Below are 26,871 nucleotides of genomic sequence, written 5' to 3' on the forward strand. Positions count from 1 at the left end.
CCATGTCTTTCCTGTACTGAGGACTCCAGAGCCGAACGCAGTATCCAGGTAGCATCTCACCAGAGCACAGTAGAGGGGCAGGATCACCTCCTTCAACCTGCTCCTTTTGATGCAGCCCAGGACACAGTTGGTTTCTGGGCTGCAAGTGCACAGTGCTGGCTCATGTCCAATCTCTCATCCACCAGCACCTTGAAGTCCTTCTCCTCAGGGGTACTCTCAATGCTTTCATACCCCAGCTTGTGTTGTTACCAGGGGTTGCCCCAACCCAGGCACAGAAATATCTCATGGAATGTGCCCTGAGCACATGTTTTATTTGAGCACACTCCCGTGAGCCCACATTTTGCCACCCAAGCCACGGTAGGTCAGTGCGATTCGGTGTCAGCCCTTTCCCAAAAGGACATATATCTGCCAGGGAACACACCTCCTGCTGCTATGTCTAGGGTGTGCGCACTGCCTTTGGGAGTGGCAGCAAAGGAAAGGGCATTATATTCTTCAAACCGGGCATTTGGCCCCACAGCTGCCTACAGTGTCTCTGGCAGGAACCATAGAACCAACTAGGCTGGAAAAGACCTTTAAGATTATCAAGTCCAACGATTACCCCAGGACTGTGAAGTCCACCACTAAACCATGTCACTGCAGGCCTCATCTACATGGTTTTTAACACTTCCCAGGATGGTGATTTCACCACTTCCCTGGGCAGCCTGTTCCAATGCCTGAGCACCCTCTCTGTGAAGATTTCTTTCCTAATATCCAATATAAACCTCCCCTGGTGCAGCTTGAGGCCATTACCTCTTGTCTTGTCATTTGTTACTTGGGAGAAAAGACCAACCCCCACCTCACTACAACCTCCTTTCAGGTAGTTGTAGAGAGCAATAAGGTGCCCCCTGAACCTTCTCTGCTACAGACTAAACAACCCCAGTCCCCTCAGACGTTCCTCATAAGACATCACCTCGACAACAGACCTCTCCAAGGAAGGTCACTCAAGCTTGATGCAGGGAACATTCACCACAAATGTAACTAGCTCTTCAGAGAACACAGGCCATTTTGCTAGAAATGAGTATGCACCTTACGCATCTGGCCTCCTCTGCCACTTATTCATAAGTGTTCATCATAACCCTGGGAGACAGATGAGTCCCAGATCTGCTTCCTCAAAATAATCCTACCTCTGTGCAGTTTCTTAGAGCCCAGCCTCTCGGCGTTGGAAGCTGACGTTCAATTCCTCAGATTCTGAGCTTAACAAACAAAGCAAAACTTGCTCACGGCCAATTCTGCCTTTTTTGTTTTGTTTTGTTTTGTTACTTTTTTAAGCTGAGGAAGAACCCGATTATTTGTCACGGTGCCACCCGGGCTCTCCTCTAGCGGAAGAAGCTGGCTCCGGAGCTGTCGGAGGGGACACCAGCTCTGCCAGGCGGTGGGCGGGTCGGCCCGCCGCGGTATGCAGGTGGCACCGTGCGCCTATAGGGGGCGCACTTGCGCCGACCTCGACTCCCACTCCGTTTTCCTCCGCCGCAGCTGCGGAGAGCGCGGGGGTCTATCGCGGCCGTCATGGAGGTCAGCGCGGACTCGGGTCAGTCTGCTGGCGCCGCTGTCACTTCTTTCCTTGGGACGCCCCGGGAGCCGCGGGCGGGGCGGGTAGGGGTGAGGGGTCAGCGGGCCGGTGCGTGTGCGCGGCGGGGGCGGGCGGCCGGGACGGTGGTTCCTTCTAAATATAAAGCGGTGGTGACGGGAGGGCGGGCGCTGTTCGGCCCCGCCGTCCCTCGCGGCGGTTTGTGCCGGGGTGAGCTGTAGAGAGGAGTAGGAGGAGTGAGCGGGCCCGGTGCCTGTGCTGAGTGGAGCAGAGGGGCGGGAGCGGCCAGGGCCGGACTGCAGCAGCGCGTCTCTCGTTGTCCTTCCTTCCTCCCTCCCTCCCTCCCTTTTCCCCTCCTCAGCTGGCAACATGGCTGCGGCCGCCGCGGCGGCCCAAGACGAGCTCAGTAAGTAGCCGAGGTGCCGAGGGCTCCCGTGCGGGCGCCGTTCCCACCGGGCGGGCGCGTGCGGGGCAGGGCCGGGGTCTGTCCTCGGCGAAGCCTCCGCTGTGGCGGGGCCTGGGGCCCGGCTCACGTCTCGGTGCGGCTGTACCGGCGGTGGGGCCGGGCCCGGCTCTGCGCAGCCATGTCGGGAGGCGGAAGCCGAAGGCTGCGGTGTTGGGGGAGGCCTGTCCGGGCCGCGGTCTCCCTGCGGGCACGGGGGGCTCGCAGCGGCCTGCGCCCTCTCCCGCCGCTGCGTGACCTTGCGGGGCCGGCCCTCCGCCCGCTCAGTGGGGAGGGGGCTGCTCGGCGGGAGGACCCGCGGAGCCGGCAGAGCTTCCGTGCAGGGAGAGCATCCGCACCCCGCTGCACCCCGAGAGGGCGGGCAGGTGCCCGTGGCTTTGTTCGACCGCCGTCCTCTCGCTGCAGCACTAGTGTAAAAATACCGCGTACCGAGGAACCGGCGTGCTGTTGAGGAGCGCTCAAGCTGCCGGCGCAGTGCCGTGTCTCACGGTAGGTGTGTGAGCACATCCTCAGCCTCTGCAGTTCTCGGCACATGATTACAGCACCCAGAATCGGAAGAGCCTGCATCTGCGCCGAGCGTGCAGCGCAGGGGAAACCCGGTTCCTGCCTTCTTGTCGAATCTAAATCCCGTTCTCTGTCCGGTGCAATAAAGGATCGACTTCTCTTTGGAGAAGCCTAAGAAATTTTCAAGACCGTTTTTTCTTTTCGTGTCTTGTAATAGAACTAGGTCTTAAACAACTGTCAAGAGTTAAAAGCAAGATAACATATGACTCAGCCAAATAAGAGGGCCTCTGGTTGCCCTGAAATAGTACTTGGCAGTCGGTGGTGAGGAAGGGCAGAAGAAATCCTTTGAGCATATTCGTGCTATTGGCTTTCAGTTCTGAAACATTTCTGCCTGATGTGTCACTTGGGTTTTTTTCGTTGTTCTCTGTATGCTGCTGTGTAGGTAGCATCCGTGTTCTGCTCTTTGTTAGATATAAATGGAACTAGGCTGAGTGGAATGAGGCATAAAATGATGATGAGGATGTTCTTTACATAGCCAAAGAGCAGGATTTTGTGGTGGACTAAGAAAGATCTTGCAGTTACACTGATCCTTGAATTGGACGACAGAAATGCCAGGCTATTTATTCTGATGACAACTGGGATAAATTCTAACCATGACCATGAAAGACCTCACTGCTGCTGTCATCCAAGAGTTTCTATTGTCAATTTTACAATGCTAACATGATTCCTCCTCATGAAACTGGTCAGTGTGAGATCTCTTGCTTGCAACTCCTCAGATTTTATTTGCATGTAATCTAGCTCCCCATCCTCCAGACCTGATCCTGCAAAAACTTAGCTCTCAACCATGTGCCAGTTGCTACACAGCCCTTTGTGTTAAGTTGTGCTGAGAGGACAAATGTGCTTAGGTTGAGATTCATGTTAATAATCATATGGTATAATTTGTATTATTTGTCCACTGCATCCTTCAGAATTGAGGGGGTTCCACTGGTTTGATTAGAAATCTTTTATTGGGGGGGGGGGGAAGAAAGTGGATTTTTCTTTGCTGATTTTGGGTTATTCCTTAGTACTTCATCTGTCACTGAATAGAAGGTACTGTAATCTTAAATAAAAAGTAAAGCTAATGGAAAAGGAGTCATTTCAGGTAGAGAAAGAGATGGAAACTATACAGCCTATGTGGGGGCCTGCTTTCTTTTGGTACATTTAAATAATTAAATTTCAGAATATTTGGAAAAAAAACATTCTTTTTTAGGGTAACGATTAGTGCCAAAATAACAAAAATAATTACTACTAGTTTTAGATTAGAAAACCAGTTTTCCTTGCTTTATATGTACATGGCTGTCTCTTTTATCTATACCTTCACTCAAACACATAAACTCCTACTATTTGCTTAAAATCTGTATCAGAATGTTTACCAGTTTAAGGGCAAATTGTTTGAGGACAGCATAAGAATGGAGATAAGGCAGTTAAAACAAATAAAGGAAAATTGGTAAACTTGCCCTGAACCTGCAAGAGTTCGAATACAGGGGAAAGGAAGATTAATCTTCAGTAAGAACAGATAGCCACTAAATAGAGCGCCTAAGCCTGGCATACAGCAAATGTTTGGATTTCAGTATGCTACTAAAATTTTTTATCATCTTTTATATAAAATGGAAGAATAGGGTAAAGAAAGGTAATGTATTGCCCCTTCCCAGCGTTTTCCAGTGAGATCTCATAAAATAACCTGGTGTCTGGCCTACTTTTACAAATGCCCCTCGGAGTGATTTGGCTGTAGGCACGCAGCGGGTTACTTGTAGAGCCAGGAATAGCACCAGCAAATCCTGACTCACTGTTGGCTACTGTAATCATACTAGATGTATTTTCTCACAGAGTCTAATGCCATTGGAACAAGAATTTGACACGTATTTTAGTAGTGGCATGGTAGAGGAGAGTTTCATGCTTTCTTCTGTATGTGGAATAGGGCAGAAACAATTGCTTCATTCTGGAGAGTGTGCTTGGGCGTTTGCTTTATCAGGAACCTGCCTCTGGAATTGCCCCTGCCATCCAGGCAGTGAAATTGAAATGCTTCTGTGTCCAGTACTGTTCATTCAGTTTAGAGCCTTTGGGAGGAGATGCGGAGGATGCTAATGCAGTGTAATGGTTATACAGAGGAGGGTTTTGGAGAGGGATTTCTTGTTTGATTTATTGAAACAGTTCTAGAAATGCTTTAATGTAACAGCCTGACTAATCTGTTAGATACTTTTTGGCAAAGTGAACATAAATTCTGGCCTTATGAACAGAATTTTGGTCTACTGTCTGCTGTGTTTTGCAGAGGACCCAGACTCTTTTCCTAATTCCTGATGATCAGTTAAATTATGAAGTACAGTTAGGTTAATTTCTAACCCTGGTAGTTTCTTGAGTCAGTTTTCAAAAGAAGACTGGTGTGTATTTTACTTGATACTCAGCTACACAAGTACACATTGCTGAGGAGTGGGTATAGAATAGCTGATGTGCTGTGTGCAATATGCATAGATGCCAGTGGGAGCTAACTTTTTATCATGTGTAAGGACAGATGAATTGAAATTGTGCGTAGTTGAGCTGAGATTTCTTTGGTTAAAAGATGGATGAGCAGTGAACCAGCTACCTCAGCAAGACCAAGCATTCAAAGAGTTCATTTCCATGATTTTCTATATTAAAAAAAAAAAAAAAGAGGTGGGGGGGAGCGTGTGCCTGTGTTAATGGGAGGAAAACATTAAGCTATTTATTTTATCCTTTCCATTCTTCATATGCCTTTCTCTCTGTTTGTTTTTGCAAGCTACTGCATAGTAGAACGGGAAGAAGGAGCATGTTTCAGTCAGCGGCTGGGGTTTTGCTGTTGGCTTGGGAGACTGCAAGATCAATTCTGAAGTGACAAGACTTAGAAATAACTCTGATCCTTTTATATCCAGTGTGCAGGATTTCAGAGTTTATAAAGCACAAGTTAGAGCCTTGTTAATGTGACTTTCTTGTAAAAAGTATGTGTATGTTAACTGTGTTTTGAAGTCTATTCCTTTCCTTTTTGCATGAGGTGTGATCATGAGTGCTGAAACGTGTATTCCTCCTTGTAGTCTTAAGTGGAGACTGGAAAGAAAAAGAAGTGAAACATGCATTGCCTCACATATAGGTAACTGTTTTGCCACGGTAACTTGGGGATTTCAAATTCCGGATATGTCATGTCTATTGACACTACTGCTGGAAACAGGGATACAATGACATAGCTCATTTTCCTGCCACTTTGATTCTTCTGCATACAGTGAAAGAGAACATCTTGTCATATGCAGTGTCTGTTGTTAAATCCTCCATATTCATGCTCTTATAGACACTTTTTCCCCCAAGAAAACACCACCAAAAAATGAAATATTGTGTGAAAATACTATACAGCAGCCTTGAAAGAAGTTGTGGTTGTGCCAGAATACATGAATATCTGTTACAAATTTTGCATGGACTTAGTGGTATGTATTTGAAAAATAAAGCTACCTAGTGTTACTTTTTTCTACTTGTACAGTTCATTCTTGGTTGTGTTTTTTTTTTTGCTATTTGATTGGTTTTGGGGTTTTCTTTTGTTTTCTTTTATTTGTTTATGGTGGGTTTATTTTGTGTTTTTTTTTTTTTCTTTTTTCTTGTTTTGTTTTTTTTTCCCACAGTAAAATGTTGATTGTCATAGCTGTAGCACACATTTTGTATTTCTAAGACTACTTCTTAAACCAGACATGATTTCTCAGGTGCTTTCTAATGTAGTGGGCAGGTCTGGCAGGGGCTGTGGTTGTCACATTGCACATAAATAGATTCTTGCTGCCATAACAGTCATCTTTCTTTCAAGAAATTGCTTCCAGCTTTGTAAAGGCAAACTTGAAAGAATATCCAAAAAATAATCCAGTGATGCACTTAAGGGTAGTAGTAGTGGTTTAATCTCATTTGCGTTATTCTTCCAACAGTCCCTGGCAGAGCAGGGGCCTTTCCACAGTAGAGTGAATCTGAAAAGCTCACTGTAGTGTCGTTGTGCCCTTATGCTTTTCCACTGCTTCTGCTGTCCAAGTTTGTTCTTGGAGCAGTTTTTGTAGAGCCCTGCAGGATTTGGCAGAAGGTTTTCCAGTTGTGTTTCTGGCGAAGTCTTCTTCCTTTCCTGCTTTCTTCCTTTCACTTCGACTTTCTTACTAGTGTAAATAAAATAATGGCAGTCTTTTGGTGTTTTGTTTTTGGTGTTTTGTTGTGTTGTTTTGTTTTTTTTTGTTGTTTTTGTTGTGTTTTTTTTTAAGTTCTTTGGCCTGCATTAAAAGTTGGACCTTTGTCTCTGACAGTATTTTCTTTCCCCATCCCTGTATTCACCAGAGTTGAACTGCAGTAGATTAACAATAGAAGTAACTTTATAAACATAAATAATTAGCTAATACAGAGGGTGCTACAGGTGGGAACCAATACTAAGGAAATATTGCAAACCTAAATTGGAGGTGAGGGTTTGATGTGAAATTGAGGAAGGAGAAGCCTTTGTGTAAAATCTTAGATCTCGTAAGTACTGGCTTTTTAGATAGAGGTAAGCCTGTAATTACTAAATGTCTCCTCTTCATTACTTCTTTCTTTCAGTGCTTCCAGAAGATTTAAAAAATTAGTCAACTTTTGAAAGGAAAGTTAGAAAAAGTGTGTCATTGCATGGATGCATTTTAAGTTTAGTGCTGGCTAGCAAAGGTAAAGATTGAAGTGTGTAAAGTTTTATAATTAAAATTCAGTGCTCTTACTGTCAGGTTGTGTAAGATTGCTGTAGATTAATTTCAGTTGCTGAGGCTTATTCAGAACAGTTTGTGTCATTTTTATTTCTTTTCTATGGTAGGTAGGTAAGCAAGTTAAACCTCTTGCTTTACTTATTTTTGTTACATATAACCTAGTGGTTCCCTCCTTGAAATTACAACTGTGCAGTTGGCAGTAGGGACTGTAAAACTAGAGGGAGAAGGTTTTGTCTTCATTCCTAAAAGCTTGTGAAGAGCACAGTGTGGAAATGTGAGATGGGCCATGAGGAAACACTTTGTCTTGTTTGGTGTCTGATGCACATTGGTCTGCTTGCTGTTGCAGGCTGCACAAGGAGGCCAGGTGAAGGCTGTGAGAAGACGGAAGGCAGAGAGAGAAAGGAGCTTGCCTGTGCCAGCTGGCAGATCTGCAAGGCACATCTGCACAAATATGTCTTGCATCTGTACACTACATCTGATGTACTCAGATACATCAAGTATCTGAGTCCACAGATACTGTGTCCCTGGCTCCTCTCCTGGACCATTGTGTATGGTTCTTCAAATCTCCAGGGTGAATGCTGTCAGCTCAAGAGATGGTCGCAATTGTTAGTAGAATAAAAACTGGGGAGAAAATGGTTGATGTGCAATACTTCTGTGGGTTTATAGCTCTTTGTTTTCCTGTCCTGTTGCTGCTGTGGATACAACACAATTCATTGGCAGCACAGGAGACTGCTCTGACAAATTCCTGACCAGTTTCTTAACTGCACCAGGTGACTAGTCTCCTTGAATTTGTTGAGAAGTCCTGTCATGCTTATGGTTAAGGGAAGAAGACCTGAAGAAGACCTAAGTTATTAGGGCCTAACTGACTAGGTGGCAGAGATATAGGAAAAGTAATAAATACATCTCAAATGCAGTGTGAACAAGGGCATAGGTTTTTGGTGTTTTTTTTTCCTATCAGTATTATTATTACAATTCTGGTTGCAGCTTGTAACAACAGAATGATGGTGGAAGCTGGAAATAGTGTAGATGCATTGCTGCACTTCCTGTGGGCACATGCAGAGTGCTTTCTGTGCCTTCCACGAGGTGTGTGTAGTCCAGTGGCTACAACAAAGAGGTTTGGAAATACCTTCACTTGTGTTGGCTTACACTTGAGTCTGCCATGAGAAGGAACATGTTGGGAGGTTCCTCAGTCAGCTTGCTTGAGGGTAGTGTGTCTGCAGTGATCTCCTGGAGTTCCAGGGCAGAGGAGAAAGATTTGGTAATTTCATGCATTGTTTATTTCAGCTGCTTGGTGTGGTCTAAGCAGTCTCCTAGTAAGACACTGTGGAGGTCCTGGAGGGAGAGATTGTTTGCCGGGAAAGGAGTAGAAGAGAGAAAGAAATTGTTAGAACTAGAAAAAGAAAGGTCACGATGTCGTTGACTAGCGGACAGCCTGATTGTTCCATGAAATCTGTCTGAACCAAGAGATTGGCTTAGAAGTCAGTTTGTGTTGTAGGTGCTACAGAGTCTTGGCTTGTAATTTCCCTGACAGTAAAATTTCATAGTCTTCTTGTCTTTTCAGCTGCCTATTTTATGTGCTCAGCAGAAACCAAAATGTTGGAAGTGGTATGTTTATGTTTAACCTGCACCTGGCAGAGGAGGAGTGGTGCTGTGAGGCCTTTAAGTGCAGAGGTAGCACAGATTTAAAAAATAAGACAGTAAAGGCTTCTGTAGCTACATCATGATAGGTTTGCTGACTAAAGCAGCATTTCTACTTGAACATCCTTTTTGTTAGCTCAGGTTCCAACCGTATCCATTCACCTCAGTCTTCACCTCTTCCCTGTACAGTGCTTTTTTCTTTTTTGCCTTGATAGTCCTTTACAGCTAGCTGAGTGCTGCAGGAGGGTTCTCCTTGGTCTTCCTCTAATCTGAGCTTGCACCATGTCACTTTAGATCAGTCTTTGGGGGAATGATTTCCTCCTTGTAGGATGTCGTAAGACCTGTAGTCCCTTCAAAAGCCCAGGGTCTTATTGCTGCCTATGTATCTGTCCTGCAGTGTTGTGGAATGAGAAGAGATGCTCCTCATACCATGTACGAGGACGGTCTGGCAGTTGGGGATGATGTTGTGCCAGGGAGGATTTGCTTTTATTCTGTTTTAGCTGTCGGAGCAGCTGCATGCTGGGACTTAAAATAGGGACTCTTACATTCTTTTTCTAGAGACAGATGGTCCTCAGTCCTTGTGCTTGTCAGAGGATTTTGGTCTCATATGTTTCCTTGAAATGATCTTCTGCTAGCTCACTGAAAAAACAGATGTTATTGATTCTCCCCTGCCCCCTGTTCTCTTGATCTTGTAGGATTTGCAACTTCTGTTTCTTTGCAGGTGTTTTTTGTGGTTGTTTTTTGGTTCTTTTAGTTATTATTTTTGTGTTCCCTCCTGGGTCTGGGGGGGAGACCTGCTGACCAGAGGAAGGTGAAAGCTTTAAAACATGCCCAGCACCTTGGTAGTACAGTAATAGGAGCTTTGTGTTTTAAGTTACTGCAGTATGTCCTATGTTTCATACTTGGGATCTTATTTCTATTGTAATAACTGACATCTGGAAAGAAGAGCAGCAAGTTGTAAAAAAGTCAGTAACTGATTCGGTCAGCATTTGTACAGCTTTGTAAAGGTTTCCTGGAAGATGTAAGTAGTTTAATGGAAAGTTGTGAGCAGAATAGGTTAGCCTGTGTCAAGATGTCCTATGTAACAAAGTCCTGTAATGTCCTGTAATTATCAGATTTACTCTGGAACAATAGTCTCAAGGTTTCAAAGACCTTGGTTTCCACTTTGTAGCTTGTTTCTTGTGCTTTCAGGTGTGCAGCCTGTTTATTTGTACAATTGCCATGGTGTAGCTTGCCTCAACCTTGCATCTTGTGCTTTGTCTAGACTCTTTCTGCCATATAAACTGTAATTGGACTTGGGTTGTATGTGCTTTGTGGTTTTCTTCTGTTGACACGATGCCTACAATATGACCAGAACTCTAGGTTGAAGAAGAATAATAAGAATTTGCCTTCTGGTTAAATAGTGGAGGTATGGAACATCATGATCTGAATGCAAATGGCAACAGACATCTTTTCAAGAGTTAATAGCCCCACAGCTGCACACTTCTGTGGTCAAAGCAGAAAGGGCAGGGAATGACTTGGAGGTCCTAGCTTTCTGTTGCACCTTTGGAGATGTCCTAACCTTGATTTGAAAAGGAGAATGAAGCAAAGGAAATCTTGACTGTTTCTGTCTTTGACAGAAGTTGTCTCCATGTAATTGTGGAGTTTGGTACTGGAAGCTACCAGGGTGGTTTTGGCTGTCAGTTGTTTGCTCATGTAGTGTTAAAAATACAAGATGCATCTGTGCTGAGTGATGTTGAGATGAAAGTACTTTAAGAACTGGGGAGTTGTGTACGGCATTTCTTAGAAGCCCATTAGGGGATGTTAAAAAAATGCTGTTTTCTTGCTACAGCAATTTTGAATTTCAACCAATTTCTCTTTTTTTCCTGTATTTCTTTTTAACTGCAGATCAACTTGAACGCGTGTTCTTGCGTCTTGGCCATGCAGAAACAGATGAGCAGTTACAGAACATTATTTCCAAATTCCTACCCCCTGTACTCCTCAAGCTGTCCAGCACACAAGAAGGAGTTCGTAAAAAGGTAAGGGTGCAGTTTATCCTAATGGTATGTTGTCCTGTTCAGGGAGAAGGAAATGCCCCTGATGTATCATGGTTTACTGTACTACTATACCTACAACTGTTAATGGCTTAAAGAAAACAGTCATTGATTGTATCAGCAAGGTCTTTTACAGACGCATGGGCTCTTGTAGCTGCGTGAAGGCTGCATTTGTTTCCAGTTGAAGCCAGCTAGCTGTGAGTTAGCCTGAGACCTAGACTTGGTATCATAAAGACAGTTGCTCTTGCTTCCATATTAGGACTGTTCTGCATTCATGGCACATGTGGGCCAGGCTTAGTTCTGTGTATGAAAGACCTTGAAGACATACTCCTTGATGTCATTCACTTGTCTGACAGTAGGAATAGGAGCAAGCACCAAATAATGTTGAAGATGGAATTTCATACATACTTGAAGGAATTCAGTTCCCTGGTACAGAAGGCAGCTTTATCACAGAATTCATTCAGGTATATCTTAAATTCTACATTCAAAGCTGTTTAATCCTTGCCTGGTTACAGGCATAGGATCAAGGACCAATCCATTTTGGAGGTTGAATTTAATATGTACCTGGGAAATTCAGTTCCCTGGTTATGGGATAAAAGCTCATCTGCACACCTGTGACTTCACATCACTGAAGATTTACTGTGGTGTATGTAACCTGCAGGTAAATCTGTTCAGTGTGCACATTGCTGTTTTCTGTTACTTACATCACACCTCAGCTTTTCAATCTTTTCAGTTCTTGCTCTTGCATTGCCATTAATGTGACTGGGGAATGTCTTAAGAAGTCTGATGAATTTTCAAGCATTCATGACTTTTAAACACAAACACCTAGCTTTCTAATGCTAATTTTGCCTGGCGGACAGCAAAGAATGTGTCTGTTATTCAGCGCCAGCCTCAAAATTGTGTTAAGGCAATGTAAGTAAGAGAAAAGGATATGTTTTTTTAAATGAACTCTCAAGTGATTGGAAAGCTAATCTAATAGAGGTTAATAAAGTAGAGGAAATAGAATGGAAAGAGGACAAACTCTTTATCCACCCATTAACTGACTATAGGCATTGACATAACTCTGCCATCCATTGTCATGTGTCTTTTCTGCAATTACTGTAGTGGTTAAAAAAAACAGAACCCAGTAACAGCAACAAAAAAATGCCAACAAAGTCAGTTGTCGTGTGAAAACTTGCACCATTTTAATTGGATTGACAGTGAAGCTTTCAACAGTATAGGTATGTGAGCAAAAAAGTACATCTCTGTGGTGCCAGTATACTGCTGAAGTGTAGATTAATACAATTGTTAAAGGATTTGCTTTCACCCAGCTTCAGAAGCACACTGTAGTTTATTCAGTACACCAGATGGGTTGACTGCACACTAATTTAATTCCACAGATTGACTTTCTCCTCAAAATGGTACTGGCTATGGAAAGGGGAAATTAAAAGTTTAATTCCTGCTGCCTTAACATATTGCTGTGTTGGTCATATCCCTGCCCTTAATTTTGTGACAGTCAGGTCAATATTAGTGCAACATTCAGTAATTTGAACTCATTCTCTTAATCCACTTACCCTGAAAAGGTAATCCTTCAGGCCATGGTTTGACAGATGAGTTAAATTAAATTCTAGGATGCCTTGTGCCAAACCAGTTACCTGAGCAATGACACAGAACTAATCCATAGTCTTACTCTGCTGGTTCAGATGTGCTCCAAGAAGTACTGATGTGCTAGCACCATTTGTGCCAGACTGAGCATGGTGTCGCTTTGTGCAGCCTGTGTAAGGCCAGCAAAAACCTGAGAAGCAGTTGTCCTCGAAGTGCAGATGTTTTCCTGATTTATGTCAGATGTGTACTGCTGGATGAGATCCTTCATGCACTAATTTGATAATAATGATTAGAGAAGCAGGACATGAGCTAAACCTTCACACATGATCTGAGCCAGCCATGGCTTTTTTTTTCACCAGTCGCCATGTTCCTTGACCAGGAACTTGACTGGGTTCCTCAAATTCTGTTGTACTCATGTGTTTCTATTCCTTCACAAAAAAGTGTGTGCAGACAGGTTTTTTTCCTTTTGGAAATAGGAGGAATTTGTGACTGCTGGTATAATATTTTTGCAGCAGTGAAACTTGATACCTGTCAGCAGTACTTTAGTTTGTCAGATTATCTCTGGTCTCAGTCACATGCTTATGGTCAGCTATACAGTTTCTCTAAATTATATCTGGATGTTATTTTGTTTGATGCCTAGCTATGTAGTGGATGCAAAGATGATGTCTTCGCTCATATGCAGATCAGCAAGCATATTGTTCTGAAGTTTCCATGACAAACTACAGTGACAGTGATTTAGCTGCTTTTTCACCAGTATATGACCAAGGTAATGAGCTATGAAAAGCACAGGCCAGTGTGCCCACTTTTTTGACTTTAATTGCTCAAAGTCATCACGCATTTAGGAGTGGCTCTGGTTTTACTGGAGCTGAGCTGACCCCATTTAATGTCACTTTATTGCACCACCTTGCTTGAGAACCTGATCGGGTTTGTGATCGAGATGCAGACGTTCAGTGTGATTCAGTGTCAAGAGACATTGTTCCAGAGTGGAGATTGTCTGTAGTTTTTTGAGTTCCTCCATTCAGTTTTGATTTTTAGTGGATTTACAAATGACACTTTGCTGAAACCATGGAAAGAAACTACTTAATGGAGTAGTTAATCATGGGATACTTGAGCTTGATGGTGACCTCAGATTGTCTCCATACCAACCTCCTGCTTAAAATGGTCCATTACAAGTTAAGACCAGAATGTTGAAGGTTTTATTGAGGTAGATCTTGAAAAGATTCCACAGATAGAGACTGCACAAACTCACTGGGCTCCTGCTCCAGTACTTCAGAGTCCTCATCATGGGAAATACCACTCTGCACCTCTCTTGTTTCAGTGCACCTTTGCCTTTGCTCATCTCACTGTCCACTAGATGCCAGGGCCATTCCCCCAGTGTTGCTGCCTGGCTCCATTGGCGTTTCTGCTGGGTCTCTGCCTTCCTAGGGCAGGGCTACACATTCCTCCTGCCTGACATTCATGGGCTGTCTGTTGACTTCTCCTCTTCCCTGAAGGATTTCAGTTCTGTATTGTTCCACTGCAAACGTAGTTTTCATACACACCCTTGATAACTTTCTTTTTCATTGTTTTTTTGTTCGGTGTCATGAATTGAAGTTACAGCCAAAGCAATGCAGATTTCTAAACAAGGCTCAGTTTTGTAGAATCACAGAATGGTTTGGGTTGGAAAGGACCTTAAATATCATCTAGTTCCACCACCTCTGCCTTGGACTGGGATGCCTTCCACTGGACCAGGTTGCTCGAAGCCCTGTCCAACCTGGTTTTGAGTAATCAGCTATGTAGAAATACCTGGTCATCCTCAGTAATAATTTCTTCCTGGCATTTCTGTTGATGGAGGTTATTGTTTTGAGACTTATGTGCTTAACAGTGACCCGAGACATGTCAGAGTAGTTTCAAAATAATACAATAAATGATGGATGCCATTTTCTTAGAGATTAAACAATTGGGAATCTCAGCCTGCACAGTGGACTGAGTGTGATGTGTGGAGTCCGAAGTGGTAAAATTGATGGTGGTGCTTTCATGTTTTTTGTTTTCTTCCTGTCAGGTCATGGAGCTGCTGGTTCATCTGAATAAGCGCATCAAAAGTCGTCCAAAAATTCAACTTCCAGTAGAGACATTGCTAGTTCAATATCAGGATCCTTCTGCAGTGTCTTTTGTCACCGTAAGTGTCTCTTCTTCCAAGAGCAGTTGCTGATTTACTTGTGACAAGCAGAATATTCTTTAAAACTCCTGCATTTAGATCTGTCATATTTCCTAGTAAGTATGTTACTGTCATGAGGATGATGTTTTAAGAGATTTTTTTATTTTTTTTAACTAAACTTTATAGTCTGCTGTGGCTGAAACTTTTCATGAATCACCTACACTATTGATTCTGTTCAAATTACTGATAATTACCCTTGACAATTGATGAACACATGAATTGTCATTTGTCCTGGTTTCAACTGGGATAGGGTTAACTTTCCTTCTAGTAGCTGGTACAGTGCTGTGTTAATATGCAGATGTTTTAGTTGTTGCTCAGTAGCGCTTACTGTAAGTCAAGGACTTTTGTGACTCTCATGCTTTTCGGTGAGGAAGGGCACAAGAAGGCAGGAGAGAGCAGAGACGGGACACCTGACCCAAACTAGCCAAAGGGTTATTCCATACCACAGCACATCATGCCCAGTATATAAACTGGGGGGAGTTGGCCAGGAGGGACCAGCCACTGCTCAGGGACAAGCTGGGCATCTGTCAGGAGGTGCTAACTTGTGTCACTTCTTTGGGATTTTTTTTTTCCCCAGGGCATGTGGTTTATTCCTTCCTCCCTCTCTCTATTTCCTGTTGTTGTATTACATTTTACTTTTATGTAAATTATTAAACAAGTCTCTCAACACATGCCACCCTGCTGGGGATGTGAGGAGTGAGCAAGCAGTTGCATGGTACTTAGCTGCTGGCTGGGCTTAAACTATGACACATTGCTTGTATTGTAGAGGGTCTGTTCACTGTTACAAGTTAGGTTTTGCAAGCAGCTACCAAACCTCACCCTGATATGTGCAGGATCAGGGTCTTAAAACGTTGTTCGGTCTCAAAGTCTTACTTAAAACATCTGTATTTCTCTGATCACATGAGAACCTGTATTTTTATGTGGTTTTAGGCCTAAGACCTTAGTTGAGCAAGAAAAGATGATGAAATCCTTATTTTATAGATGGGGAAACTTCACTAGACGGTTTCATTCAGTGTAGGTTAAGAAGTGAAAATGATTCAGAAATGTTTTTGAGAAAGTATGAAGACAGTTTTCACTTCAACTATGATGGATCTATTGCAAATCATCATCATGGGAATAAAAAAAAAGAGTGATAAAATCAGAGGGAAACTGCCTGTCCTTATTTGACTGTTCAGTCATATACAGCATAAATGGAAAATACAGCATTTTAGAAACTGATGGAGGAAAGATTAGACTCTCCACAGCAGTAGTATGCAAGTAATCAGATTAACTCTTAAGTAAGTGGGATTATCTGGAGTTCATCCTTTGGAAATCGTTGAGAGCTTCTAAAGTGTGTGTGTAAGGCAGAGCAGTAAAACTGTCTTCTTTGAAGGCAAGCTTGACATGAACTGTGCTTTTGGCTGGACATGTCAAAAACCTGTTTTCATTCATGTCTCTGAGTGGTGCATGTTGTGATGTGCCACGAGGCTTCATAAAATTTTAAGAAGTACCACTTACAAAGAAAGAAGTATAAGACTTCTCACATCAACAAAGAAGTATAAGACTTCTCATTTCAATGCTTCTTCCAACCAGGTCATCAAATGCACAATTCTCATCTCTGCAGTTCTTGACTGGATTTGTATCAACATGATAGCAGTTACATAGTCCAGTATTTGGTATTGCTCTGCTGTGCTGTGCTGTCACTGGGCTCTGTTTGGATTGCACTTGCAGCTTTTAATTATGATGATTGAGAAACATGTTTTCAAAAGAAATCTTTCCTGTGCTACTTTGTATTTATTCAATATTGCCTTTTATTTTATTTCAGAAATAGGTAAAAGAGAACATTATATTTGCTTTCCTTGAAGCTGTTCCTTGGGTAAAACTGCTGTTAGTGAAATTGGCAGCAAGTAAGAGAAGCTAGAGAGGGCTTTTTGCATTGTTGTTTTCCTCCTTTGAAAGGGGAGGCTCCCCTTTAACAGCTGTCAGTCCAGTTATTTAGAAACTGGTCTTCCGAAACATTATTTCCAACACCTAATTATTTAACACAATTTAAGAGTTTAAAGAATAGGTATTTCTTTTGCACTGTTGCAATAATGTGTGCTTTTTCTACTCTTTTAGAATTTTACCATAATTTATGTTAAGATGGGATACCCCCGTCTGCCTGTGGAAAAACAATGTGAATTGGCTCCAACACTTCTCACTGCAATGGAAGGGAAACCTCAACCACAGCAAGACAGGTATAACTACTTACTCTTGGAGCAAATGCTGTTGATACCGGTTTAGTAAAATTGTATCACTTGTTAAAAGGTTGGGTTTTTTTTGGTTTTGGGTTTTGTGTTTTTTTTTTTTCCTTTCCTTGGTGATTTCTTCATTGCCTAGGATGTTCTTGGCTTGAACAATTTGAATCAGCCATCCAGTAGTTTGGGTGATACAAAGAATTCATACAATGTAACATTAAAATAATATACAGGCTCTGCAGCAGCAGACTCCTGGTATGATAAGAGGGTCTGTGTTATGATGGATGTGCCTGTCCATATCCCCTATCCATCTTCATCAAATTCTGGCTTCTGGCTTAAATCTAGACCATCAGTATATATCCTCTGTCCAGCAACTGCAATACCAATAAAAAGTCTCAGATTGGAGACTCTAAATTGTGAGAACAAAAGTTCCTACTCAGTTGTAGTAAATAAAAAAGACTGAAGTTGGAACTGGTGTGTACTAAGACCCTCTAGACAACTGTTAATCATGGACCTGCTCCTTATTTATTTTGAGATGGATTTCCACTATGCTGGCAGTGGAAAATGGCATCCAAATCAGATCTTCATTCACTCTGTGTCACTGTGATCGTCTGAAGGTGTTTTTAAAGTGACCTTACTGAAAGTTCTTGCCGTAAAATCTTGGTTCTGTTCATGAGATCAGTTTGAAAATACCTGATTGTTTTCTCTGAGACCATGGTTTTGACCTGTCTTGAAAAGCAATTACATGAGTGAAGAGAGCTTTGAGAAATCTGGCTATATAATGAATATATTAGTGTGCACTCCTTGGTGAAGCTGAGCAATATTAATCAACTTCTGCTCTAGGTAGATTCAGATTTAAAACTTTAAATTTCTTAGAGATGAGACAGTCCTAGCCTGTATTTTGTGGCTCAACTCTGAAGCATTTAAAGTCTGGACACAGGCATTTGGCTTTGTCTCTCCAGATGTGTGTGTGTGCATGCATGCATGCATATGTGTGTGTATATATATATATATATATATGTATATATATATATATATATATATATATATATATATATATACACACACGTGTTCCATTTTAAGTGCAAATCCTAATTTATCTTCTGTTATCTTCTGCCTTCCATTTTTAAGTACCTCAGGTGGCAAATAAGAGGCCACTGGATTGTGAATCGGTTTAACTTGTGTTAAGATTTTTCTTGCTATTAAGGACCAACTTTGTTGTTAAAGGTTTCTCTCTTGAATGTTAAGAATAAACAGGTGTGATTTTTTTAAATGGTTGCAGTAAATATAATTGTTTTTTCAGCCTAATGCATCTTCTAATACCAACCCTTTTTCACATGAAATACCCTGCTGAACCACTGAAAGCAGCAGCTTCTCCTTTTAATCTTGCTGAAAAACCAAAGACTGTACAGCTGCTTTTGGACTTTATGTTGGATGTTCTTCTTATGCCTTATGGGTAAGTAAGACTTAATACCAGTCTTCTTTAGTACTGATGTGTTCTTTGTGCGAAATGTTAGAAAGTGCACACTTGGAAACTCATTTATGAAAGTATGCCGTCATTTCCTAGTTTGAATGAAACCAGTTACATGTTACAGTAAGACACGTTACATTACATGTTTCAGTAAGACTCAAGGCAGGGTCCTAGTTTTAAGAATGGGATCACCATCTTTCTTATTTAACAAAATGTCTTTCTGGTTAATTGGGTGTTACACTATTCTGTCCTTGACCTCTTTTGGGGATCAAAGTGAAGCTATGAGACATGTAAGCTATCTGTTAAATAGCTAAACCTTTAAAATAGAAGCCAGATCAAAATGTGTGCTGATCTTCCTGCAGTGAAGTTTTAAGGCTTATTCCTGCAAGGTCATAAGCAAGTGTAATCTCTGAAAGCTTGTGCTTTCCAGAATCTAACCTTTGATAACAAGAATTGTCTTTTATCTCTCTTCCAATGGAAAAACATTGTGACTGTAATGGCATGTCTCAGTGTGAGCACTGTTCCTGAAGGCAAGAAGGATTTACAGAGCAATTTAAATTTACTGACCACTGCTCATTGGGAATCTTCTCTAGTGTCTAAAATCAATACTTTCTAAAAATCTGTTTTCCGCTAGTTTCTTTAGTGTCTTTGTATTGCTAAGGGAGCTTTTGCTTTGAAAGAAAATAGAAATAATTTTAAAAAGTTAAACACTTTTTTCCCCCTTTTTTTTTTTTTTTTTTTCCCCAACAGTTCATAGATTCCTGTAGGTTTTTTCTGAGCACTTAACTCTTGCTCGAGTGGATTGCTCTAAAGGAATGACTTTTAAAATAGTGAGCAAGTGATGTTTCTCCATGTAGTGTTGTTGGAGGCCATACTTCCATCTGATGTTTTGGGGGCCACTTCCTTAACATTTGGGTGTGTAGAGTCTTGCAGCTTATAGTTTAAAACACCTAGTCTGCTCCTCTGTTCATAGCTTACACTTTTCAGGCTGCCCAGGTTTATGCTTTTTAGCCTCACTAACACACTGCTGTGGTGGTAGCAGCTTCAGAAGATGAAGTCCTTGGGCTTTGCAGTAAGACTTTACTTCATTCCATGGTTTTGTATTCTGGAGGAGTGTGACAACTTTTAAATACTCAGAGATTGAAAGGGTAGAGGCTGAAGGGGGTCTTCATCTATCCTGTAGTACCGGGTATCTGTCTCAGTTTTGTTCCCTGGGGTGAGACAGTTCGCAGCTATTTACAACCAAGTTATGCTCAGTAGAACTTGCCCTGTCATTGCCCAGTTGGGAATTAGCCTTGCCAGTCTGCATGCAGTAAAAACCACCAGAAAGCCTAACTGTAGGGCTTAAAGCTCGTAATCAAGTCCAAGTGTTTAAAGTTTTAACTAATGAGACTTGGGTTGAATGTTTATTCTTATTGGGTCTGTTTACTTTCTTTTGTTACCTGTGTGCTGAATGCAAAACAGATTATGGCTGTTTGGAGCAACATAATTACTGTTGGTCTCTGCATTACAATTCTGATGCCCTCACGTGTTGATCAGCTTTCAAGGATATAGAGAAGTGGAGTGGCTTTTGTGGGAGTATGGAGATACTCACAGAGCAGCTAGACTAGCCAGTGTCCATAGCCAGCCTCCAAGAAGACTTAAGAACTGTAAACCTTTATGGTTTCTGCTTTCCTTCCCTGCCCAGCACTAAACCTCCTACTTTCCAAGATATTTTTTATTTATATTTTATATCAAGGGCTGTTTCCTGCCACTTAATGTTGCATATGCTTCATTATTTCCCTTGTTAATATTTGCATTTTCCGTAGAAATAGTACAAATGTTGTTAAAGCTTTCAGCACAAGTTTCTCAAATGCAGTACTGTTGGGAGTATTCCTTTCTAATACAAAAGAGACCATTCTGTCTGTTTTTTAACCTGAGATAACTCTTTTCAGAAATGCCAGTGGAACCTTCCCTTTCCTAACTGAGGTTTGTTTTCAAACAGCTATAATGAGATTGTTTCAGCTTTTGCAGAATATGCTGGAATAACTGGTGTCTGAGTCTCAACAGAGTAAAATTCTGTCTTATGTCAGTCATGGCATTAATTAAAGAAGAGCAACTGAAGTTGGACAGGTTATATGTATTACTCCATTCCAGCATCTAATTCAGATGGCAATGTGGATTAGTAAAGCCTCTAATTAACTTACTTTCCCACCTGCTCAGGTTTGTGTTGAATGAATCTCAGAGTCGACAAAACATGCCCTCGGGCCAGGGATCTTCATCAAGTAGTGTGGGAGGTCCTGGAATTCCTCAGCCACCTCCAGGGATGAGCTTTTATGCAGCCAAAAGGGTAATTGGAGATAGCCCATGGACACCAGAGCTACTAGAACAGGTACTTGTAGATGCAAGGCTGGTCCTTGGTGAACTGGGGTTGGTAGGAGGGGTGGCTACAGACAGAGGAATGGAAGGCCAGAGGGAAAATACATAACTAATTCTGACCAGGTTTTCAGTTGCCCTTAGTTCCCCCTGAGGGAATTTATTGAGGGAGTTTACATGATGCCTTATGGAACTTTGCAGAGCTGAGACAGGATGGGAGGTGCCAGCAGCTGCCAGGGCTGGTTAGGAAGCAACCACACCAGCAGCCTACTCTTGCGTTTTCTTCCTAAACATTGTAAAGTTGCAAAACTCTTCTGTTGATGAAGTGTCCCTTTTTTAGCAGAGAAGCAGTAAAGTATCCCTACTTGATATATGATGCTGATATGTGATAATTGATATGTGATGCTGGTACTTTGACCCAGTTTACTGCTTTGAGAGGAGGCAAAAAGAAGGTGCTGCTAAAGAGATGGAGAGATTGTGGACATAGCCCTAGCAAGCAGAAGCCATCATTTGAGACAGCTGAACTGCTGTGGTTATTGTGACTTATACTTTTTTTGTCAATAACGCTGCCTTTACTTTCCTCACTGTTGAACAGTGTAAGCTGGGTATAGTGAAGTTCATTGAAGCTGAGCAAGTGCCTGAACTTGAAGCTGTTATACACCTGGTTGTAGCCTCCAGTGATACAAGACACAGTGTTGCCACGGCTGCAGACCTGGAACTAAAGAGCAAACAAAGGTACAGTTTGGATCTTTGGAAAAAAATGGTGCTAGTGTTCCTGCCAAAGCTAGCTGCAGTTAATATAGTGCTCCAGAGACACTGCTCTGAAAGGAGGAAGGCTGCAGTCCCCTGAATACCTGTGGAGCTGCCATGCAGTCACACAGAGCTGGGAACACTGTGGATCAGTCTTGCAGCTGGGAATGTTACTTGGCTCTGGAGCTGACACCTTTAGCTGTCTGTTTTCAGTCATCTTTAGAATTGCTTTTGAGCCGTTTTCTTACTCCTTGGTTTCCAAATTGCCCTCTGTGGACTGTCAGTGGTCAATAACACCTTAGTAAGTGAATCACAGCTGGTCGAATTATCTATATTGTCTCTGCTGGAAAAAAAATGCTTTCATTTAATTTATTAAGGAAGTAAAGAGACTGTAATTGTGGAGTAGACCATAGTCTAGGAAGTTTGGCAGCCACCATTTTCTACATTATTAAAATTTTGCTCACCTTCAGTCCCTCTTTCAGTTTTGTCAAAGCATATATGCTTTTGTTTTCTGTGGGATGTTTTTTGGGTGGAAGTGCATGTGTTCCAAACAATCTCATTAGTAACTAGCGTTAGATGATTACTTGTGGGCAGACAGGTTTGTCTGAGAGACAAAGATGAAATAGTGTTGTGGTTCAAGCCCAGCTGGTAACTCAGAGCCACGCAGCTGCTCTCTCACTCCTCCATGCTCCTCCTTCTTCCTCTCTGCACTTCCTGGAGGGATGGGGAAGAGAATCGAAAGAACGTAACAGTCCATTAACTATGGTGTAACACAAAACCACTGCTGCTGCCACCAATGATAGTAATGATAAGGGAAGAGAATGCAACCGTTCACCACCCGCTGACCGATACCCAGCCCAACCTGAGCAGTGATCTAGCTCTTCTGGGTAACTGCCCCCATTTTATATACTAGGCATGACGTGCTGTGGTGTGGAATACCCCTTTGGGGAGTTTGGGTCAGGTGTCCTGTCTCTGCTTCCTCCCAGCTTCCCCTCCTCCCTGGCAGAGCAGAGCATGAGGCTCAGAAAGTCCTTGGTCAGAGTAAACATGACTTAGCAACAACTGAAAACATCAGTGTTATCGGTGTTGTTCCCAGGTTGAAAGTCAAAAACACAGCACTGAACCAGCTACTAAGACGGAGAAAAATGATTGCTACTGCTGAACCCAGGAGAGTATCCACCCCTTATTCCATACCATTCACGTTGTGCTCACATCGCCCATTTTTCAATATAGCATCACTATTGTCTCATATAAATATATGCATATATACACACACACACAAAGAGAGAGATCATTCCTTAGTGCATGGACCAATCCCTATATGCTGAGTTCATCTGGTCCATGATGTCGGGCTTCATCTCTTGTAACAGTCTTTCAGAGCAGGAGAGAAGAGTGTGCAGTGTTGGATTGTTGCCTGCTGATGACACTGTGGAATTCATCTGTTCACTGCTGAGCTTGTCTGGTTTCGCCAAAGATCATTCTCTGTTGGGATGATGGTTGGAGGGAAGTCGGGGCCAGTTGCTGGTGACCTGAAGGCATCTAGTTGGTGGGCTATAAAAGTGCTACACAGCAGGCAGCAGCATACACTTGAGTTCATTGGCTGTTTTCCCCTAAAATCAAATCCCCTTGAGGTACACATCGGGCTTCTGCATCTTCCCCCATTACCCACCAAGTATATGTGCGTCCCTGAGCAAAAGCAATCCCATGAGTGCGTTTGCGTTTACGTGAAGCAGGAATAACCCGGACTTTCTCCCCAGCAAATTCTTTATGTGCACCACAGGAACTTAATCCCCTTCTACAATATGTAAAAGTTTTGACTGGGCTGGGCCAGCCCTGTTGGCAGATCCTCTGATGTTGACCAATCATGTGTCAATATCAATCGTGGCATACCGCTTGGCTGCCTTTGACTCTAGTTCGTACTGAAGTTCTAGCATGTCCGGTACGGCAGCACTCAATGGTGGTGTGACTTCATTCAGGCCACGATTGTCTACTGTTAGCCTCCATTCTCCATTAGACTTTCGCACTGGCCATATGGGGCTGTTAAAGGGTGAGCGGGTCCTGCTGATCACCCCCTGACTCTCCAGTCTACGGATCAGCTGATGGATGGGAATCAGGGAGTCTCGGTTGGCGCAATACTGCCGCCGGTGCACTGTTGTGGTCGCAATTGGCGCTTGTTGTTCTTCAACTTTCAGCAACCCCACAACAGAAGGATCCTCTGAGAGACCAGGCAAGGTGGACAGCTGCTCAGTTTCCTCAGTCTCCAAAGCAGCAATACCAGAAGCCCATTTGGGTCTTTGAAGTACCCTCTCCTGAGGTACTCTATGCCAAGGATGTATGGAGCCTGTAGACCCATCACAGTGGGGTGCTTTTGCCACTTCTTCCCAGTCAGGCTGATTTCAGCCTCCAGTACAGTCAACTCTTGGGACCCTCCTGTCGGTCCAGAAATTTAAATGGGTTCCACCCCTTGACAACTTGATGGCATCAGGGTACACTGTGCACCGGTGTCTACTAGAGCCTTATACTTCTATGGGACTGATGTGCCAGGCCATCTGATCCTAGATGGATCAGATAGTCCTAGAATTAAAAATACCCTCTTCCCTATTTAAATGTCAAAGCACTGAGGTTGGTGAGGCACTGGAGCAGGCTGCCAGAGAAGCTGGCTGCCCCATCGCTGGAAGTGCTCAAGACCAGCTTGGATGGGACTTTGAGAAACCTGGTCTAGTGGAAGGTGTCCCTGTCCATGGCAGGGGTTGGAACTGGGTGATCTTTAATGTCCCTTTCAATCCAAACCATTCTGTGGTGGTTTCAGGAACATGGAGAGGTTTATTAACAGGTGACCATTCTGTATTCAATCAGTAGGATGGCGTGATTTATATGCCTTGTTTCCGTGGAAGAGAAGGAAGCATGCAGGTTTCTCACAGATTATTTAGAATTTTGTTGTCAGAATTTGCAGGTGAAATTTGTAATAACTTCGCATTCTTTATGATTGTGTATTATATGGATGTGGAAGGAGTGATTAGATGTCAAACTAGATATATTAAATCTCTGAAGAATATGAATATGATGCTAAATGCTCTAAAGCATATACTGTAAAAAGTGGAGTTTGGGATCGTAACATGTTGGTGTTCAATGTGTTTTTTCTTTAGTGTAATTGACTGGAACAATCCTGCTATCATCAACAAAATGTATAAAGTGTATCTTGGGGATATACCACTGAAAACCAAGGAGGTAAGATTTGCCTTCAGAATTGCATAGCTGCTTAATTTCAGAAGGTGTGATTTTAGTTGCCTTACTTTAGTTGGAGAAGACATATATATCTCTTAAATCTATCCCTTCCTTTGATATCTGCTTTCACTGAACATTTTTGCTGTTGAATAATTTTTTTGTGTGTGTCCTATTATGTTCTGATTTGCAAAATACAATTCAATTGACTTAGAAAGTACTGCTGTGCAAAGATGCACTATATTAACTCTTTCTGACAGGGATCTGTTCTGAAACCAGAAATGAAACGAGAGTCAGTCAGCACCCGTGTTAAATTAAAGATAGTTCCTCATCTTCTGCGATCCAGGCAAGCTGCAGAAACGTTCCCAGCTAATATTCAGGTAATGCTTACATTCCAAAGCTGTTCTGCCTAATGAGCTTAACAGTATAGTTCGTCCAGCAGTTAAGAAAAGGAAGCACTCTAACTTACAACAGTGTTCAAAGACGAAGGGGAATTAGAAAACCTTTAAAAGTGAAGCCAGGCACTCTGTGATCTGCTCTTTATTCCTTTGGCCAGGTGGTTTATGATGGACTCTTTGGTGCAAACACAAATGCAAAACTGAGAAGTCTGTCCTTGCAGTTTGTGCATCATATTTGTATCATGTAAGTAATTCAGAAAGCATGATGTCTTTTAGCTGTTTTCCCAGCAGTCTCTCTGTTCACTAAATATGTAACTGGACTAAGGACATAGAAAGTAGGGTTTTTTCTTCGTTCCTAAAATATCTCTGTGTGTGGTTGCATGCATTAAGCTGTAATTTCTCACCTTAACAGAGTTGAGATACTGTGAGAAGATACTTCTGAGGGATGCAAAAGATAATGTTTTGTTTGTTGGTATCTCTAATTGCAGTTGTCCAGAAAGTAAAATAAAGCCATTAGGCCCGATGCTTTTAAATGGACTTACAAAGCTGATCAATGAATACAAAGAGGTAAGTTGAAAGGCTCTGTAGAGCTATAATTCTTGATACAAATACAAGCAAAAGACAAATATCTTTATAATGGAAACTGATAAATCTTGTAGTTGCCTTAGATGACTATCAAAGGTTAGCGTTTAGGGAGTTCTGTTGGAAGAGAAGCAAAAAGGCTATAGAGGGAAACTCTTTTATTTGTTTAACAGATAAGGGATAGGTTCTCAGACACTATTTGCAAAGTCTCAGGAAATAATACAGTAGCATCTAGCTGCTGTTACTCATTACTCTCGAGCACACAGGGGCCTCAGTGTGTATACCCCATTGTGATAAGCAGCTGTATAGGTCTGCTTGTACTTCCTTCCATTCTGTCTGTACAGGGATAGTATTGCTGTGGGAAACATGGCACAAACAGAACTGAAAATGCCAGTCTGGTCTAAAGAGTGTCATTTTGGAAAGCACATTCCCCATGATACTCTTTCATGTATCTTATGAAGGCTGGTGTTGCAGATCACCTCTTCTGCAGCTTTGATCCTTGGATATAACCGTCTGACCTGAGTTGGTGTTTGAATATGTGGGCTTCCCTTGCCATTGGGAAGTATTCAGGAAGTATTCAGGAAGAACGAAGCCCCTGTGTAAGTGTGCTGCGTTGGTCATCTGCAGGATTCATTGTGCAAACAGCTTCCTTTGTGTAAAGCTGCTGTTTAGGGCGAGTGGAAGGTATCTGTCTCATTGCTACGGTTTCATATAGTTGCTGAATCTGATTACTGTGTCTCTTGAAATAAAATATGATTAGCTGAGATGAGAAGGAAGATGTAAACTTTGTCTCCATTTGCAATTTTCTGTTTTTTTGTGGAAGAGCACGCTCCCTCTGTTACTATCTAATGCTTTTGTTCTTGGATACAGTTAGTTTGATGTTCCAGGATTCTTTGCCCATGAAAGCCTGTTTGAGCATTTTGAAGACAGGATTTAAAATAAATGTTTAATTATAAGAGATGTGCCTTTGTATATTCCTGGTTTTTCTCAATTTTATTTATTGTTTTATCATTCAAGGATTCAAAACTGCTCTCAATGGCGTATTCAGCGGTTGGAAAGCTCTCAAGGTAACTGAAGCTCCATTTAAGGAATGGGACATTGATTCATTTTTCCAGAGCAAGCTGTTAATTTATCAGCAGCAAGCTTCATGCCATCTGC

The 26,871-nt window shown here is 42.4% G+C and overlaps 1 protein-coding gene across 5 annotated transcripts in view; it reads left to right on the forward strand.

Annotated features, from left to right (window-relative positions):
• Nucleotides 1–1,479: 1,479 nt before the first annotated feature.
• The window catches only part of ECPAS (Ecm29 proteasome adaptor and scaffold), a 65,613-nt gene continuing 40,221 nt past the window's right edge, over nt 1,480–26,871 (forward strand). For 2 of the 5 annotated variants that reach the window (XM_062624283.1, XM_062624286.1), the window contains exons 1-12: nt 1,840–1,973; nt 10,793–10,923; nt 14,564–14,680; nt 16,817–16,935; nt 18,239–18,391; nt 20,609–20,777; nt 21,357–21,496; nt 24,658–24,739; nt 24,994–25,113; nt 25,290–25,375; nt 25,620–25,698; nt 26,731–26,780. In XM_062624283.1, coding sequence (XP_062480267.1) covers nt 1,937–1,973; nt 10,793–10,923; nt 14,564–14,680; nt 16,817–16,935; nt 18,239–18,391; nt 20,609–20,777; nt 21,357–21,496; nt 24,658–24,739; nt 24,994–25,113; nt 25,290–25,375; nt 25,620–25,698; nt 26,731–26,780 — 1,283 coding nt within the window. In that variant the 5' untranslated portion in view covers nt 1,840–1,936. Of the gene's footprint in view, nt 1,568–1,838; nt 1,974–10,792; nt 10,924–14,563; nt 14,681–16,816; nt 16,936–18,238; nt 18,392–20,608; nt 20,778–21,356; nt 21,497–24,657; nt 24,740–24,993; nt 25,114–25,289; nt 25,376–25,619; nt 25,699–26,730; nt 26,781–26,871 lie in introns of those variants that run through there. The other 3 variants (XM_062624284.1, XM_062624285.1, XM_062624287.1) reach the window with 3 other exon arrangements.

The sequence above is a fragment of the Pezoporus occidentalis genome, unplaced genomic scaffold (genome assembly GCF_034315485.1).
Source record: "Pezoporus occidentalis ecotype Australia unplaced genomic scaffold, CSIRO_AGI_Poc_V1 ctg264, whole genome shotgun sequence".
Lineage (NCBI taxonomy): Eukaryota > Metazoa > Chordata > Aves > Psittaciformes > Psittacidae > Pezoporus > Pezoporus occidentalis.